The 20,194-nt window shown below is 41.4% G+C and overlaps 1 protein-coding gene across 3 annotated transcripts in view; it reads left to right on the top strand.

The window, feature by feature from the left end:
• SLC7A9 (solute carrier family 7 member 9) overlaps positions 1-20,194 on the top strand; it is a 1,176,401-nt gene that overhangs the window by 561,946 nt on the left and 594,261 nt on the right. For all 3 annotated transcript variants that reach the window (XM_086945130.1, XM_086945132.1, XM_086945131.1), the window contains exon 4: positions 12,656-12,898. In XM_086945130.1, the coding sequence (XP_086801256.1) occupies positions 12,656-12,898 (243 nt within the window). The remainder of the gene's footprint in view (positions 1-12,655; positions 12,899-20,194) is intronic.

Raw genomic sequence — 20,194 nt, 5'->3', positions numbered from 1 at the left:
CGAAGAGAGAAAAGCATAATCTGAAGCCTCCGGTCCTGACATAGAATTCAATTCAGTAAATTGCCGCAAAATCATTTAGACACACCACGGATCAATGGTCAATGTATAAATGGCACAGATACAGCTGTTATGTCTTGGTGTACGACTGCTCCCACTCTTGTCGGACAATGGGAGCTGCTGATTGCCCTTCAGGTGTGTCAAATCGCACTGCTAAATAAAGCTGGGGTTTACTCTGATGACCTGGAGGTATTGCAGCATGCATCCCGGTGTTTACAAGCTGCACCAGGGCACAGTAAGATGCACTCGGGTTCGAATTAGATCAGTCTTAAATAAGTGCTGGATCCAAGCATTACTAACGAAGCAATCTCAGCCTGTGAATAAGTGTACACGCTAGGATCATCACGTTCCGGATTTCTTCAGACAGTAAAAACTTTTTTGCAAATAAGGCCTCACATCCCGATATTAAAGGGTCGGCTGAGCACACAGGGTTCAATTTGTGCGTGCTCATGTTTTTCCGCCCCACCATTTATGCAGCCTTTTATATAAAAGTGCCAATACATTTTGCTACAGTTTTTTTTTTTTTACTTAGGTAGCGTAGCTTCAATAGCAATACCTTTGACTGAGTAGCTGCACCATTAGTCACTACCAGCGAAGCAATGCTTCGTGCGCGATGCCAGCACCAATCCAATGAACAACAGGATATACGGGTGTACAAAAGAGGCAGATTTTCAAGCCCCCTCTGCCACCTTTCCATCGTTTTTAACATGGGAAAAATGACGCAAATGTGGCTGCCCAATAGAATGCAGTGAACTTCGTATGTCTGTGTGAAAAGAGCGCCCTTGCGTCATTTTTTCAAAACCAACATATGTGCGCTCATGGCCGGCTGGTTTGGGTGCAGGAGGGGCTGGGGCAGCGATGCTTCCTTCCACCTTTCCCACACTGGCCCCGGTAAGCCCAACAACCACAAGGACTGCACTCAGAGTGAGTGTGGGCCCTGAATTCTGCCCTGACACCAGGCATTGAGATAGAAGGGTCCTGCCCAGTACTTTCCGCCCCAGCCCATCCGACACTCCGTGCACTGGGATCATACATCAAAAATGGCAATACACAAACTGTTACAGCAGGGTGCTTTTCTCACGCTAAGGTGAGCACCTCGTTCCAGGCCATTATCGACACTGGTTGCAGTCCTGACATTGTGTGCTCCCCGAGTGCATTCTGGGAGCTGTAGTCCTGCCGTGCTAACATTAAAGTAAACAGACTAACACATTTAATGGCACTACGGTCGGTAGATGTAAAAGGCCAGGAATGACGACAGTGTTTGTAATGTGGAAACAGACATAGTAATTGTGCTTTGCATACAAAGGCAATGGGGAAGCTATCATGGTAATGAATGTGTCACATTAACAGCCACTGTAGTAAAACCTACATCCAGGGCCACTGGTGTTATGCGGCAGTGGAGGGCTAAATTATGCGGCAGTGTCAAGTAAATTATGAGACCATAAAAGGCAAATTGGGCGACCTAGGGCCAGATGTAGGTAGCCCTTTACCCGTCGGAAACGGACGAAAATACCGATTTTCGGCCGTTTCCGACCGGTAAAGGGCTATGGAGATGTAGGGGCTAAAAAAACGTACATTTTCGGTAATTTTACCGAATCGGTAATTTTACAAAATCGGTAAAATTACAGAATCGGTAAATTTACCGATTCTGTACATTTTACCGATTCGGTAAATTTACCATTCAGAAAAAATACCGAAAATGTATTTTGTGATGTAGGTAGCACTTCTAACAGTGCTACAGGGCCTTTAGAATTCAGTATTTACCATGGAATACAATTGCATGGTAAATAACGAATTCCTGTGTACATGCACATGTGTGCATGTACACCTGTGCCATGTGGCACACAAACGACAAAGGAGTGCAAGAGTGGCTTGCACTGTTTCCAAGGGCACTCCGATTGGAGAAATGCTCCTAAGTTATATTTTCATCAGTGAATATCATGTAGTTCACACAAGTATAGTCGTGGTAATCTTTTTTAGAGGGGTCCTTTATTTAGTGGGTCACATATTACATCTTCATAGTGACACCTTTATGTAACGATGTGTTAAGGTAAACGATTAACCAACATCCATAGATCTATGCATCATCCCTATGCATTTCGGGCGGGGCCCTTCGTCAGGGGATAGCAAAGAATCTGTAAGTAAATGAATCGATGTCAGGAAGGGGAGCTCGCAACCACGGGTTAAATAAACATTTCAGTGTTTGTGAAAAAATAATATACATGCGTTAATTGACAATGGTGTGAAGGGAACAAGGGTGCAGAAAATGAAAATAAAAAGTAAACATTAACCAATGTCGATAATATCGTGATGTCCAAATTTAAAGGAAACCTCAGGGTGGGTGAGAAAGAACCACCGTGTCACGGATAAAAACGGAAAAGACCAGATAGACCCGAATTCCATTACGTGCGTGTGGAACTAATAACGGAAGAAAGTGCTGCAATCTAAATGGTAGAGTGAACAATCTTAGCGAGGCGCAAGTTAAAGGAATAGCCGTCCGAGTGAAGGTGGAGTGGATATTAGCTTACCGGTTGGTTAGTGTAGCAACGCGCCAAACGTCGTGTTGCCGAAAGTTAGTGAACAGCCAAGACTAATGCGGAAGTAAATAACTGCCATAAAAGTAAACAACGGACTAATGGATGTGTGGAAGGGAGAGAATGTCGTATCGGTGAATACTCAATCGTGAGGAAAACCTCGTAAGGTACACAGGAAAATATAGTAAACCAATGTTAAGCATGCGCTACAAATGAACGGTAAAACAGCTTCGACCTCTGGTGTTTCTTTTTTAGAAACAGGCCAAACCGTCAACGTCGAACCAGGCGGAGCAGAAGCTCCAAGAGAAAAAACAACTCCAATCGCTCAAGCAACCAGGAGCAAAAAACCCTCGTGATTAACATCTCTAAAACAAACTTATCTCAATTACAATTGTCCACTCTTGAACGTGGGACTTCTTTTGTCCCAACTTACAATTCCACCGAATTGGAAACTGAGATAAGTTTATATAAATTTATGCGTACCTTGAGACTCCGACATTTTTTTTCCAATGTGTGTCCTCCAACAAGCACACCCACACGACATGCGTGTAAAGAACTAAGAAGTAAAAGCTCTTTTCTGGCTCCTGTGAGTCACAAAATACTTGACTCCTTTGAAACCATCACTTTGAATTCCATCAGGGAGAACTTCAAAAAATCCCACTCTAAGCATAACAACTTCAATCTTAAGGAATCCAGAGCACTCAACCAAATCGTCAATAACCCGGAAATCACGTGTTGTAAAGCTGATAAAGGTGGCGCACTAGTTGTCATGGACAGTGATTTCTACCACACCAGTGTAAGTGAACATGTCAATGATAAGAATCTTTACATGAAATTACCCAGTGATCCAACGGGAGTTTTTGCCAATACGCTCAAAGTCATTCTGGATAAAGCTCTCACAATGGGAACGATTACAGATAAGGACCACAAATATCTTACACAACCTCATCCCAAAAGCCCCAGCATTCATATGCTCCCCAAAATCCACAAGGATTTATACAAGCCACCGTTTCGCCCCATCGTTTCAACGAAAAATTCTATCCATGAGCCTACTGGCAAGTTCATTGACCTTTATCTACAAGACATTGTTACATCTATGTCCACTTACCTACGAGACACCACCGACTTTCTGAACCGCCTCCAACGGGTCACCATTGAACCGGATAAAGTACACACTCTGGTAACCATTGATGTATGTGCTCTGTACACATCGATTCCGCACAATAGGGGCTTGGAAGCCATAGAATCCTTTCTACTACACCACCCCATCGATGACACTTTGAAAGTTCTGATACTTGAACTTCTACAGTTCACGTTGTACCATAGTTACTTCTCATATAACAATGAATACTATCTTCAACTCGTTGGAACATCAATGGGAAATTGTGCTGCTCCCAGCTATGCCAACCTGTTTATGCACCGGATGGAACTTGACCACATCTTGAGTCACAACAAATGGATCAATAACATCCTTACCCTATGGAGGTACATAGATGACATTTTCCTTATCTGGATTGGTCAACCGGATGAAATATTGGAATTTCTGAAACACATAAACTCTCTGGATGATCATATAAAGTTTACCCACACCATCAGTCCACAAAGTTTGCCATTTCTGGATGTCCAGGTCACATTACATGACAACAAATTGGTAACCAACCTATTCGTTAAAGCTACGGACAGGAACAACGCTTTAATGTTCACCAGTTGTCATCCCACACCACTCAAGACACATTTGCCGTACTCTCAGCTTCTAAGGGCTAAAAGAATCTGTTCAGAATCAGAAGCCTATGAAAGATCGGAAGAAAAGATATTACAGAAGTACAGAGACAGAAAATATCCTGAGGTTACATTACAAGCAGCGAAAATCCGAGTGGCCACCAAAACCCGAGAAGAACTTCTAAAAACCAATATCAAACTAACAGGCGAACAGAGACCGGTTTTCGTCTCCAAATACTCTACCAGAAGTAAGGCCATCAAAAATATCATCCTCAAGAGTTGGGATATGATTCGCTTTGAACCAGACTTTCAGGGCATTTTTAACACCAAACCACTCTTTGCATACCAGAGAGCCAGAAATATCAAGAACATTCTCGAGACCGAACCCATTGACATTTCCACCAACTACTGTGGTACCAGACCGTGCCACAATTGTAGTCATTGTCACAACATAATTCCAGGCAATACCTTTAACCATCCATCATCAGGAAAAGCCATCAAATTGCGAACTAATGCTACTTGTGACTCCATGAATCTGGTGTATCTACTCAAATGTCCCTGCGGATTGCCTTATGTAGGCAAAACTGAACGAAAGATTAAAGTTCGCTTAACCGAACACAATAGCACTATCAGGAACAGATCAACAAAGGCACCTTTGGCTGCTCACTTCATTACACACCAGCACAACGTGAGCCAACTGAAGTTCCTTGTTTTGGAGGTTGTCCCACTGAAAGCAGGCGTTGACAACAAGAAACTACTACTCCAAAGGGAAACAGTGTGGATCAAGAGACTTGATGCCTGCCAGCCCAAGGGGCTTAATGACAGACTTGAATATAGTTGTTTCTTATAGATAATTGTTGTCCCTACATACATACGTTTTCCTTAATTTTGTCTGAAGCTACCTGCTAATATTCTGTTTTCCCACGTCTCCACCATCCTTACTTTGTTCACTTTTTATGTCAAAGTGGTTTCTTGCTGTAATATCTTGCTTTGGCTTTTAACCTGATTTCTTTCACTCCTACTTTTCCTTGGTCTATAATTTTTCTGGTACAACCTCTCCAACCTTTATTAATTTTTCACCTTTGGTTCTTGATATGTTCTTTACCCATTTTTCCATTTGTTTTTTTCCCTACCGACCATCTATTTCACCTCCCTGTCTTCCTTCATCCTGTTTTGGTTATATCAGTATTGTTACCTATGTTTACACATACCATCTCGAGCCCATTCTAAGATGGCCGCCTCTTTCGAGTATGAGTGTATTGTATGCACACACATATATTCTGTTTTACCGTTCATTTGTAGCGCATGCTTAACATTGGTTTACTATATTTTCCTGTGTACCTTACGAGGTTTTCCTCACGATTGAGTATTCACCGATACGACATTCTCTCCCTTCCACACATCCATTAGTCCGTTGTTTACTTTTATGGCAGTTATTTACTTCCGCATTAGTCTTGGCTGTTCACTAACTTTCGGCAACACGGCGTTTGGCGCGTTGCTACACTAACCAACCGGTAAGCTAATATCCACTCCACCTTCACTCGGACGGCTATTCCTTTAACTTGCGCCTCGCTAAGATTGTTCACTCTACCATTTAGATTGCAGCACTTTCTTCCGTTATTAGTTCCACACGCACGTAATGAAATTCGGGTCTATCTGGTCTTTTCCGTTTTTATCCGTGACACGGTGGTTCTTTCTCACCCACCCTGAGGTTTCCTTTAAATTTGGACATCACGATATTATCGACATTGGTTAATGTTTACTTTTTATTTTCATTTTCTGCACCCTTGTTCCCTTCACACCATTGTCAATTAACGCATGTATATTATTTTTTCACAAACACTGAAATGTTTATTTAACCCGTGGTTGCGAGCTCCCCTTCCTGACATCGATTCATTTACTTACAGATTCTTTGCTATCCCCTGACGAAGGGCCCCGCCCGAAATGCATAGGGATGATGCATAGATCTATGGATGTTGGTTAATCGTTTACCTTAACACATCGTTACATAAAGGTGTCACTATGAAGATGTAATATGTGACCCACTAAATAAAGGACCCCTCTAAAAAAGATTACCACGACTATACTTGTGTGAACTACATGATATTCACTGATGAAAATATAACTTAGGAGCTTTTCTCCAATCGGAGTGCCCTTGGAAACAGTGCAAGCCACTCTTGCACTCCTTTGTCGTTTGTTCAAGTTCCAGTCCCTACCGGCCGGAAGGGACCATTTCCTGGCACCCTAAAATACTTACCATCCGTTTACCTTATTATCTTGATGAACATTGTATACCACGAGTGCCGCCATCTCCTATCACTCTTGCTTACCATGTGGCACACAGACATGCCCTAAGGGCATGTATGTGTGCCACATGGCGCAAAAGCCAGTTACAGGGGTACAACAGGGTGTCAAAGTGACACTCTGTCCCCCTTAGTAATTCAGTATTTTTACCGATTCGGTAAATACCGAATCGGTATTTGCTATTAAATCCTATGGGCTTCAAGGCCCATAGGATTCAATAGCAAATACCGATTCGGTATTTACCAAATCGGTAAATACCGAATCTTACCGATTCGGTAAAAAATACCGAATTTTTACCTACATCTCATTTACAGATTCATAAATACCGATTCGGTATTTATGAATCGGTAAATGAGATTTACCTACATCTGGCCCCTAATGTGGCACACTTTGTGATAGTATTACTTCATTATTTTATTATTTTTACACTTAACGCTGTTTGGGGATTGGTTGCACCTCTTTAGTTCCACTATGCAGTCAAAGATAGCAAAAGAAAGCAACACAAACCAGATAACTTTTGCAAAGGGCCTCCCGCTGCACCGAAAAAAATTTTGCTACATTTTAGTAACCTTTGAACAATTTAAACTAGAAACTATTTTTTTGTTGTTAAAATGTGCAGATTTTGCAGATGATGGATTATGTGGCAAAGTTCTAAATATGCAAAAAACAAAACACAGCAGCCACACAATTGCATAAATCCAGTGCTCCTGCATATATCAGAGTACACTTTACATAAAGATGCAATCTGTAAACTACCAAGGCTTTGCCTTACTTACAAACAAGCTTAGGGAGGGAAGACGTCACAGCTCTGTATGCTTCAAACACAGGGGCAATGAGGTGGCTGCCTGGTTTACATTCTCAGGCAGAGTCCCTTTCATATAATAAGCAACCTATACAAGCCATAACACCCTGACCGGCATAGCCTCCTCCTCAGCACATCATCGAGGAGCAGGCCCTACGACAACGAGCAGGCCTGCACCATGCCACCGTCAGTGCCCTCCAACAAGCTGGCACAGTGGGCGGATCTGGGACATAGCTACACACCACTCCACTGACAGACAACACAAGGCATCAGAATATTTTAAAAGAACACCCACACAGAATTGTTAGACCCTCGGAGTATCTGAGCAACACTCCCATTTTTTAGACTTGCCCTAGCATAGCACATAAGTTGCACATTCGGATGACATTATCTTTTTTACACACATTTTCATGGACTATTAAGTGGTATGGAAACAGTGAAGGGGCAGTAAATCCAGCACAATATTTAAACAGACAGACAGACAGACAGACAGACGGACAGATCAATCCCTAGTTGTATTTGAGAGCATGTCATGTCCCTCTATTGGCACACAACATTTTCAGGCCAGCGCTTTCAGTGAGGATAAAATGCCCACTTCATTGTTTGTACAATTGTGCGACTGAGTCCAGGCAACAAAAATACTGCCCTTAGACCATAAATCTCTTCGCCGTGTCGGTCCCGCTGGACTGCACTGCGATCTGAACTGGGTGCATCGGTAGGGTGCTCAAAAGAGAATTGCACTTCGAAGGGTGTTCTTTTGAAGGCAGCAATAGAAGCAGAGGCCTTGGTGGCCGAGTCGGTAAAGCGTCGCTTGAAGTGCTGCTTATGTGCGGGCTAGAGGGGTGTGTGGAAGGTGCACTGCTGAATTTGGGTCCCAGTGTCATTTACAACGAGGTATCCCGGGGCCAGAGTTGCGCACCTCAGTAAGGAGTCAGGCCAGAGGGCGCTGGTGCCGAGGCACCTTATCTCGGGTTTCCAGCTGCTCTGATGTGCGTTTCTACACTGCCGGGCCAGGTGTGCATTACACACCACCCGGGCCTTGATATAACTTGCTTCTATGATCTACCAGACATTTAAAGCGAGAGGTGGCCTGTATAGAATATAGAATTTCACTTTCAATTAGAGATAATCATATCTATGGCAAAAATACATAAAATGTCAGGCTTTAGTGACAGCGAGAGATTATGATGGAGGCGTCTTCCAGCTGAGGCGGAGGGGGGAATAGAACACGGCTGCAGCACGAGGCTAGGGAGGGCACAGTCCTGTTGAAACCAGTTAGCCCTGCCTGACTAGATTCCTCTGCGGCTTGTTTTTGTTTTCTGCTACAGCCAGCAGTCACTTCCGAAGGCAACTTCGCTGCAGCTTTCCTGCTGCAGCGCTTGCAACAGCAGTCTCCAGCCTGACGGTTTCTGTGGAAGTAGATTAGGGGCGGGGCAGAGGCGCTGTCTAACTCCAGGGCTCACCTCTCCTTGTGTACTTCCGAATAAGGTCCAAGTTTGCGCCAGCGCCGCCCAGAATCGGAAGACAAACAAATGAAAGGAAACCAGTGAAGTCAGGCACAGAAATGCGGCATTGGAATGCGCGAGCCCTTCAGGAACTTAATTAAAGCAGCAGTGGCAAGGAAACCTGACACCAGACAGATGGCCCTGTGCGCCCTGCTGACTCCCCAGCGTTTCCCTCGCAGGAGCGAGCGCAAGCATATGGTGCCGCTGGCTCCCGCAAGGAAATCTCCAAAGGCGCGCACGTGTTGCAATACAAAGCAATGCAACACGTGCACGTTTTTGGGGAGAAAAGCAGATCGATTACATGAGGTCCCCTCCTATGCAACGCGCATAGGCAAGACCTAAAACAAACACAAATTCAAATTATCAGTCCATTTGCAACTTGTACAGTACAAGTTAAGCCAATCAGTGCAGGGAGTTTTCAAAACTCTTAGGATGATAAACTTTCATGCAAAATGTAAGAAAGTGGGTTATTGGTTAGGTGGGTGAAAATTCTACTCAAACAACAGATCAATCCGTGTAAGGGCAAACCAAAAAGGTCACTAAATTAACCTATGCCTTATCCTCTGTTAGCATGGCACAAAAGCAGCCAGGCTTAAGTTAGATGCAAAGCGTAAATTGTTTATGCAGTACACAAACAGTAATAAAGGATAAATATCACACAAGAAAAAAACCCACACCAATTTCGAAAAAGAGTACATTTTAGTAAATTAAATGATACCAGAATGACAAAAACAAATCAGTAGAACCAGAGATATGCAATTTTAAAGTTTTAAGTAGAAATATGCCTAAAAGCCAGGAGCTCCACTCTCAGTCATCTGGTCATGTTAGATCTGGGGGATATTGTTTCTTTCTTCCGGCCCAGAACAGCATTAGCTTGCATGCCGAAATTAGGCCGTCTTCCGACGGATTGGAGTCAGTAGTGTATATGGCTGCTGCTCCACCATGAAGGTATTTACGAAATCAGAGTGAGCTTAGTCTCCATCAATTGAACCTAAGGAGTTCCCCACCTCTAAATGGGTTTGGAAACCTGACAATACTCAGTGGGTTTTCAATTACCGACCACCTCTCAATTAAGGCATTGATGACAGCTGGCTTCAATAACATTGCCATTTAGAGCATAAATATAAGGTCTGATCACTACAGTGACTTTGTGAGTTACTTTCATGGGAACATCTTTGACATGGCCTTCCTTCTGCTTACAATCCTTTCAATTTCAGATATATGTAGAAGAAGAACAGCCTCTTCTTTATGGGCCTCTTCTACACTTGCCTGTTTTGAACCCCCTATTGCAAGGCATGGGCAAAGACTATGACTTTCACTTGTGAGGAGGAAGGATACTGTAAAGCTCCTGTGTGGGACACCCTGAAGCCGCCATTTGTCAGTGAGACTACTGACAGTTGCCCCGTTTTCCTATTGATTTTCGTCTCCCAAACAATTTGTGGGTTTTCATCTCTCCACGTGGAACTTGGAACTGCAAGAAACCCATGCTCTACCACCCTTCAGCTAATCTAACCTGCAGGCTGCATCACTGCCTCACCATGGGTATGCCAAAAGCACACACCAGCGCCATGTGCCCATGAGTGTGTTTTTATCTTTTACCATATGTCACGAGAATAGAAGTATTTGAAAAAACTGCCACACATTCAACTAATCAGTCCATTTTCAACAGCGTGTACAGTGAAGCCAATCTTTGCAAGGAGTTTTCAAAACTCTTAGGAAGATGAACTTTCATGCAAAATGTAAGAAAGTGGGTTATTGGTTAGGTGGGTGAAAATTCTAATCAAACAACAGATCAATCCTTGTCAGGGCAAACCAAAAAGGTCACTAAATTAACTTATGCCTTATCCTCTGTTAGCGTGGCACAAAAACAGGCAGGCTTAAGTTAGAAGCAAAGTGTTTATGCAGTACCCTAACAGTAATAAAGGATAAATACCACACAAGAAAAACATCCCACACCAATTTCGAAAATGAGTACATTTTAGTAAATGAAATGATACCAGAATAACAAAATCCAATCAGTAGAACCAGAGATATGAAATTTTGAATTTTTAAGTAGATATATGCCTAAAAGCATGGAGCTCCACTCCCAGTCATCTGGTCATGTTAGACCGGGGAAAGTCACAAGTTCAAGGCAACAGTGAGTGCAAACCACATCCAGGATCCAGGTTAGTCCAGCTGAAAAAGTTACCGTCTCAAAAGTCTGGTTCGAAGAATTCTGTGTGCGGTGGCGGAAGCTGCCCGGATGGCTTTGCTCTAGCGAAAAGAGCAGGCCTGGAGTAGCAGGCGGTCACAGCTGTAGTGCGAAGGTCCGGTTGGGCATCACTAACAGTAGTTGCTGGAGTTTCATATTGGAGGTTACATTGGGTTGTTGTTGCTATAGCAGAAGTGCAGATCTCGCATTGCTGGAACGCAGAGTCAGGTTCACTGGAGCTTCGCGTAGGTGGTCTTCGTGAGCAGCAGAGAATCAGCATGGATGCACCAGCACTCACCCCCAGTCAACTGATATGTGTTTAATCCATCATCATGCTTTAGCGCCCTCAGCCACCCCAGTTCAGACATGGCCACATGCAAATCAGTCTGACCCTGTGCCTCATGGGAACAGTCCAGCCTGAACTACCAAGGCATGTCTTCCCTGGACCGGAAACAAGCATCCTGGGACCGGTTTCTGGCTAATCAGCCGTAATCAGCCAGGCTAGCTTTAATCCAGTGGCAAAGTGAGCAAGGGACTCACGTCTGGGCATACCCTGCCAACTTAGGGCAAACAGAGCAAAACCAAAGGAGTCCAGGGAAGAACTGGGGTGGCGGAGTGAGCTAAAGAATGATGATGGATTAAACCCAGATCAGTTCATTGGGGGTGAGTGCTTGCAATGTTCAACACTCTGTTCATCATCCCCTTTGGTTTTGAAATCACTGCTTAGGCCTTATTTTCGCTGCGACTATTTTCAATATTGCAAGTTTCCCCTTAAAAAATGTGCTTCCTTATAATTTCCAAAAGGCATGCAATATTATCAGATAACCAAAATGTGCAAAATGCTCCAAAAGGGAAAACTGTCAGTTAACCCATTTAGATGATATGTATTCCTTTCTGTACCACTCCTAGAACGTTTGGAGAGTATTAAGGAAGAAAACAATTCTGGATCAGTTCATCACATCACGGAGGCTTCCGTGAAACATAGATTTTCGATGTGACCACAGGTTATCCACTGCAATAATGGCTTGAATGTTGCTACAATTTCAATTCTAGTAAATCCATCTCTTTTCAGAGTACAGTGAGAGTTGTGGATTCAGGAAGTCTCGCAATTTTTCTGTAGAAAGACATTCTGTGGGCTGTTTAACAAAGAGTTACTCAACATCTGCTGACTTTTTATTTGGACTAACAATGTTCCTGGTGAATCTCATAATAAACCGAAGTAGACACATGTTTGCACTTATTCCAGGGAAGAATCACTTATATTTGTTTTCTTAGGAATATAAGGGGTTTCCACTCATATTTATACACTTGTTTGTATTTGGGGTAAGTTGTTTTAGACCACAGAACGACTCAAACAACCTAAGAAGCTTGCACAGTTTAGTTTTCAGTGCAGTTTATCAGTACAGTGTCGCCCTTAAACAAAAGAAAACGAGAATCCAGAACCTGTTTCTATCTGGCACATAAGTAGTTATCAATAGCTTGGCTAGTATGTCATTTAAAAACGGATTGATCATTCATTAGTCTGTCCTTTACTTTTTTGCAGGTGCTCTATGTTTTGCTGAACTTGGCACAATGATAACAAAGTCTGGTGGAGAATATCCTTACCTTATGGAGGCCTTTGGTCCAATTCCTGCCTACCTCTTCTCCTGGTCTAGTCTGTTGGTAATTAAACCGTCAGCCTTTGCTATAATTTGCCTAGGATTTGCAGAGTATGTGTCGGCTCCATTCTATCCTGGCTGTCAGCCTCCCACAGTGGCTGTGAAGTGCCTGGCAGCTGCTGCCATCTGTAAGTTTCTTCTACACTAATATGTTGCCTTCAAATGTTAACACAACAATAGAAGTCAAATACTTGAACATTGTGAAACTAGAACAAGTCACGCATTGTTAAGATGTTAAATGTGTTACATGATTGTGAACACAGGTGAGCCACACAGTTAACTATCACAATATAGCACTAACAAAAGCCCCAAATAATAGCTCTATATATATGTACACAAGCACACACACATGTGTAAATGTGTGTTAAAATAAGCATGGTTTCCTTCTTTTGTATTGTGTGTCTTGTAACAGAAAATTCGACAATCAAACACTTCTAATTTTGAAAATTAGTAGTGTTTGATGTATATATTTTCTGTTACATGATGGCTTATAGAACCGCACTGAAAATACTGTGTCAAACCTGTGTCGGTTTCTATGAATTAGATTGTTTGATCTCATGTTATAAATGTAAAGAGCGAGGACGCTCCTGTGCCGTGAACATGGTTGTTGGATACAACTAAAACGCGTTGACTAGCACTCACCTGCAATAAAAACCTTTAAGGGGCCACGATTGGAGTGCTGTCCCAGTTTTCATCGAGTGGAAAGCGGGACCCTTTGATATAAATGAGGAGTAGGCAGACACCTCTTCTCAGTGGCACCACAGGCGTTCTGGTAGCATGCTAGCATCCGCCATTGGAGGACGAATATATATATATATATATATATATATATATATATATATATATATATATATATATATATATATATATATATATATATATATATATATATATATATATATATATATATATATATATACATTACCTACTGGCGGTCGCCAGTAGATAGTTATAGTTAGGATTTTTTTCAATGTTAAATTTGAAAATTCTATTTGGAATAACTTTGGCGCCGGTTGACGAATCTGCCTGAAAATTTCCTCAAAATGGCCTCGCGGCGTTCCGGTCCTTCCCTGAAAGTTTGGGGGGTATTCGTCAAGCGGGGGCCGAGATAAAAGGGGGGTCCCAAAACGCGTTTTCCCCATGTTAATTTCCATAGGGCGGACGATTTCACTTTTAGCCCGAACGGCTGAATGGATTTCCACCAAACTTGGCAAAATTGTAGGGACTGGTAGCCCGATGTGCCTTTGCTATGTCTCAAGATATGTGCTCCAGTGGATTTTGAGTAATTAAGGTTCAAAAAATATATATATATCTATAGCAGCGCTCCGGTAAGCGCACCGGTACGCGCACCGGGCGCGCCACGCGACTTGCGCGCAGAAAGCTGATTGGCTCTGGGGTGTCTGTAAACATTCTAAACAGTCCGGAGCGGCCGCCATCTTGTGTCTCGGTAGGATCGAGACACAAGAGGTGGCCAAAACAAAGGGGGAAATGACCATAAGGGGGCAGAGTAGACCCCCCCTTGACCCCCTAGGTTTGATGTGGGGGCCATAAAAGGGCCCCACGGGGCAAAAAAAAATTTTTTTTTTTTGATTTTCGCGGGGGGGAGCGCCCGGTACGCGCACCGGGGAGCGTACCGGGGAGCGTACCATGGGGAAAAAGAATGACAGTTTTAAAAGTAGCTGATTAGAAAAAAAAATGTTTAGTTGTTTTTTTAATACATACACATACATATATATAAATGCATATGCACATATATATATGCATATATGTCTATATGTGTGCGTGTAGAGAGAGGTAGAGAGGTAGAGGTGTAGAGGTAGAGAGGTAGAGGTAGAGAGGTAGAGATTAGTAGAGAGAGAAGAGAGAGGTAGAGAGAGAAGAGAGAGGTAGAGAGGTAGAGAGTAGAGAGTGAGTAATAGAGAGTAGAGAGTGAGTAGTAGAGAGCAGTGGAGAGAGTAGCAGAGTGAGTAGTAGAGAGTAGTAGAGTGAATAGTAGAGTGAGTAGTAGAGAGTAGTAGAGAGTGAGTAGTAGAGAGTGAGTAGTAGAGAGTAGTAGAGAGTAAGTAGTAGAGTGAGTAGTAGAGAGCAGTAGAGAGTGAGTAGTAGAGAGTAGGAGAGAGTAAGTAGTAGAGAGTAGTGGAGAATATTCCATAGTTTGGCACAGCACCACTTTCACAATGAGTCCAATCAAATCATATCACTTAGAGTACTTATTGAAGCGCTGAATCTTGGTGTATATTCAAATGCTTTTATTTTCCTTAAGTTTATGTACCACAGCCAGCCGAAACGTTTCGTTCTGTACAACAGAACTTCTTCAGGGCGTTCTTATTTCCTTCAAGTTATGTCGGTATCCCGTTGTCATATAACTAGATATTTCTTCCAAATGTTAGACGAGACATAAGTATATTCTTATTAAAAGTGACTAGGTATCAATTTTACCCACACAATTCGGGCAGACTTCAGTAATTTATAGCATCCTCAAAGTCAGTCTTTCAAAAATTCCAAAGTATAGGACATGATAATCCAAATCCAAATGTTTCTCAAGAAAAGTCATTTACAATCGTTCGGAATATCGGTGTTTGGGCAGATATGATCCAGGGACCCCCAGTATGCAAGGGGAATTAGTCCCCCCTCTGCAAAGGCGCCAGTGGCCTGCATTGCAGAGAGGTGTAACAAGGGTGTGGCCTCATTACACTTCTCTGCAATGCAGCTCCCTCGCGCATACTGGAGGCTCCTGGTGGACTAGTTGACCCCAGGGACCCCCAGTATGCAAGGGGAATTAGTTCCCCCTCTGCAAACGCGGCAGTGGGCTGCGTTGCAGAGAGGTGTAACAAGGGGCATAGTCTCATTACACCTCTGCAATGCAGCCCCAGGCGCATACTGGAGGTTCCAGGTGGGCTAATTGGCCCCCAGGGGCCCCCAGTATGCAAGGGGAATTAGTTTCCCCTCTTCAAACATGCACGGGGGCTGCGTTGCAGAGAGGTGTAAAAAGGGTTGTGGCTTCATTACACCTCTCTGCAATGCAGTCCCCTGGCGCATACTGGAGATTCTTGGTGGGCTTTCAGGTCTTATATAGTTAGGAATTAGCATTAAAAAAACCTTTGAAATTCACTGAAAAAAACACAGGTTTCACACCAGTTATAGTTAGGAATTAGCATTTAAAAAACCTTTGAAATTCACTGAAAAAACCATAGGTTTCACACCAGTTATAGTTAGGAATTAGCATTTAAAAAACCTATTAAATTCACTGACAAAACCAGTTATAGTTAGCTGGAAATTTTACTGACATAAAACCATTGAAATTCACACGTTATAGTTAGTTGGACTCACTATAACTTGCGCGCCTGCAATGCACTGCTGATGACGTCACATATTACATCACTCATGACATGGTCAGTGACATCACTCATGACATCACTGATGACACCATCCAGTGAATGTGTGTCTTTCTGAAAAATACATTTGTTTTATATATGTATTTGTAAAGGTCGATGGAAGAATAAATGTTTAAATAGGTGTGTAAATGGATGTTTTTTTTTAAAAAAATTGGTTGGTTAACTGGCTTATTAAGTGTATCTTAGTGAATACATATATTAGCGAGTATTGTTTAAATATTTAAATGTTTGTATCAGTGTTTCTCTTTGTGTATAAGTGGCTGCAGGGGTTGGTGACTGACTCACTGTTTGTATGTGTTTTGAAGACAGCATATGTGCAGGACTGTATGGGTGGACGAGTGTGTATATGTGTGTGTTAGTGAGTGAATGACTGTCTCACTAGTGTCTTCATTAGTAACGACATATGTTTTAATCTAGTATATGTGAGTATTGATGTATATAAGTGAGTATAGTATATATAGTGAGAGATTGTAGGAGTTCCTGTTTAAATAAGTATGTGTTTCTATAAGTGATTGTTAAAGAGAGTAAGTATGTGTAAGTTTCCTTAGAAGTAAGGTGGTAGTGTGTGTATAAATGTATATGCAAATAAATGGATGTTCAATAGTTTATGTGCATGTGTGAGTATGTGTGTGAGTAACTTTTGGATGACTGCTGATGTGTAACAGGATGTATAGGTGTATCACTACATATGATGAGAGAGTATATATATGAGTGACTATATAGAACTGTTGGTGAATGAGTGGATGAGTATATAGATGGTGGAATTACTGAATTGGTTGTTGTTACTGGTTTGGGTATCTCCATTTTTTTGAAAATGTTTGTTTCTATTTTTGAATATGTGTTTCAAGCGTTACATTACACTGAAATTAGGTCTGTCACTCTGTCACAAGGATGGTGTCATCAGTGATGTCATGAGTGATGTCACTGACCATGTCATGAGTGATGTAATATGTGACGTCATCAGCAGTGCATTGCAGGCGCGCAAGTTATAGTGAGTCCAACTAACTATAACGTGTGAATTTCAATGGTTTTATGTCAGTAAAATTTCCAGCTAACTATAACTGGTTTTGTCAGTGAATTTAATAGGTTTTTTAAATGCTAATTCCTAACTATAACTGGTGTGAAACCTATGGTTTTTTCAGTGAATATATATATATATATATATATATATATATATATATATATATATATATATATATATATATATATATAATGCAACTTACACTAATTAAATTCACAATAAACATTCTATAACGATACAACCCAGAGCTCCATGCGTTGGCTATAGCAAGTTAATAAATTAGCCTGCCATAAACGTAGGACACAGAGTAACTGTTGTTTCACCTACAGAATCTCATTACCCATTAAGTGGCGTACTTGAGCTTAGACTGCCATTAAAGTGGATTACTGAGTCTCTTAGACATAGCTAACAATACAACTAATTTGTACCTGAAAAGTTAAGTACATTTGCTGATATGATTGTTCTGCCTGACTGGCAAATAAAGGTTGATATGCAGATATAGTTGTATTTGGGAATGCAAGTTATACGACCTAAGGTTTCATAATGGACTTAAAAAAAGACTCTGATGGTTTTGCCAAGAAGTTCCTCTCCAAGTGCCTCAAATTCCAGCAGTGAAATATACAGTACACTTCTAGACAAGCGCCCCACGTGACAATGTTTGTTGGCACCCTCAATGACCTCAGCGGATTCTCTTCCCACCATCTTTTAATAGTGCCCCTTAAGTCTCAATAGCCACTCTCTCTCAGATGCATTTCCGTTGTTTTATAGTGCCACTCCAGGCCTCGAAAGATCCAAAAAATGTTACTAGACCTGCAGGTCTAGTGACTTAAATAAGCTACTCAACCTAATTATACCGCTCTTGACCCATAAACTGGTTTTAAATGATGTGATCCTGAGCAAGTATTTTAATTCACTGAAACAGTGCTGGGGCTGGAATGTTTCTCAACTCATGTTCAAAACCTGTCACTTTTAATAAATACATAACTAAAGCATAAAGTTGCAGCACACTGTAATTTGCAATCAGCAGATTTTACAATGAAATGTCCACAGAATTTCCCACTGACTTGTGGTTTTAAAACTATATAGTGTACAATGTCTTGAAGTCGAGTTTCTACAAATATTTGTCTTTTGCACATCACCAAGTAAAGTGTTGTGATTTGTTTTGCTCCAATATAAATCTTTAATGGCATCACACTTCTGAATTACAAAAAAAAGTTATTTCATAATTTCTGATATACTGAAATAATTGTACTATTCATTCCCAATACTGTGATAGAAATAAAACCTGACATTTTACAGCCTTTTGTTCTTCAATTATAGTCAATCTCTCACTTAACAAAAAGCACTAACTATAATAAGAGAAAGAAAAGTAAACATCATTTCCCAGGGACAGATAAGCAACAATTAGTAAAAAGACAAACTGACATTTGACCTCTGTCCTTGAACAGACAAAAATGTGTCAAGACAAAAACAAGATTTAAAGGCTTTATTGCTCATTTATTTTCTGAATGAATAGAACACATGTTCCTTCACAATGAGTAAATGGTAAAAAAATTGCTTGACCTAATAAAATCTCACTTGACATTGCAAGTAGATTTTCCGAGGCCTGCCACTTATACCTGTGTAGGGTGTCAGAGCACTTTACATCACACACACATTACACAAAATACAATGAACTATAAGTGTGTAAATCAGTGTATAGGCAATGTTGCATAAAACAGCTGACTACGAGGTGTAGGAGTCCCATGTCATCTATACCGATAAGCAGTATAGTTTAAGAGTGCTTGATCTGGAGAAGCACAAACTCAGAATTTAAAATGTAACACCATGGCTGGGGGTTGTCTTTACTAATAAGGAAGATGTATACCAAATTATATTTGTCAAGACACACATACTGTGCCACAAATACCACATGTTATGTTTTTGCTTTTTTCATGGCATTCCAATTAATTATGCAAATGTGATTGCACTATGTAATCTGTCGAAATGCAAACATGCATATTGCTCCCTTCCCTTCCACTGTTTGTCAAAATTCAATAAACACATTTAAACAAGAAAAAAACAAATTTATGCCAAACGATCCTTTTTTACAACATTAGGATAATGAAAGATGGGGAAAACATCCAGAACTCTGCAACCTATACTTTAAAGTTTGCATGCACTCTTTGAGGACAGTTAATAGCTCACTGTTCTATATAAGGATTTTAACCTATAACCTGCAAGTAACAAAAGGAGCTCTGACAAAAGCAGTAACCACTGTTCTAGCTATATTATATGCACTTTGTTATCTGCATGGTACACGTTCTTTGTACATGCATATTAACTCTACCTGCGCTACTTTAGATGGGTCAAACTGCCACCAGAGAAAGCTCATTGTAGGGTATTAATCATACCTCTGAAAACATCAATTGTGCTCCTCTCTCTCAGTGAAAGCATTGTAGCCCACACCGTGACTATGCATCACAGTGCAAGGAGGTTCCTGATGATGAAGCATGCCACCTATGGCGAGTGAGGGAAATCATCCTTTAGGAGGAATATCCCATCCCAATTAAGTGATCTTCTTTTCTGTTTTTATTTCTCTTTTACTCAGACCCAGGTGTTCTATTGTGTTATATAGTGTTCATTTGGGGTGTCAAATCCTGCTGGTCTTTAAATCTCGCTCGGCCCTCCTTTATGTTCCGGTTAAGTTGTTGATTTTCCATGAGTGTTTGACTTTAGAATTTGAGAATACAATAACTTTGTTTTTTTGTGTAATGTATTTGAAGGTAGTTCTCAATGTTATAGTTGCCTAGATTGTTTAGTGATCACTGCATAACAATTGGAGCAGTGGATAAGAGAACTAGGGGCCAGATGTAGGTAAAAAACATTTACCGATTTTAAAATACCGAATTGTACCGATTCGGTATTTCAAAATCGGTAAATGGTATGTAGGTCCCAACATCTGGATTCGTTACCGAATCCTTAACAATTCTTTAATTACCGATTTGGTAAATACCGAATCGGTAATG

Source organism: Lissotriton vulgaris, chromosome 12 (assembly GCF_964263255.1).
Source record: "Lissotriton vulgaris chromosome 12, aLisVul1.2, whole genome shotgun sequence".
Classification (NCBI taxonomy): domain Eukaryota; kingdom Metazoa; phylum Chordata; class Amphibia; order Caudata; family Salamandridae; genus Lissotriton; species Lissotriton vulgaris.
The sequence above is the reverse complement of the archived record's forward strand: the minus strand, read 5'-3'. Positions and strand labels throughout refer to the sequence as shown.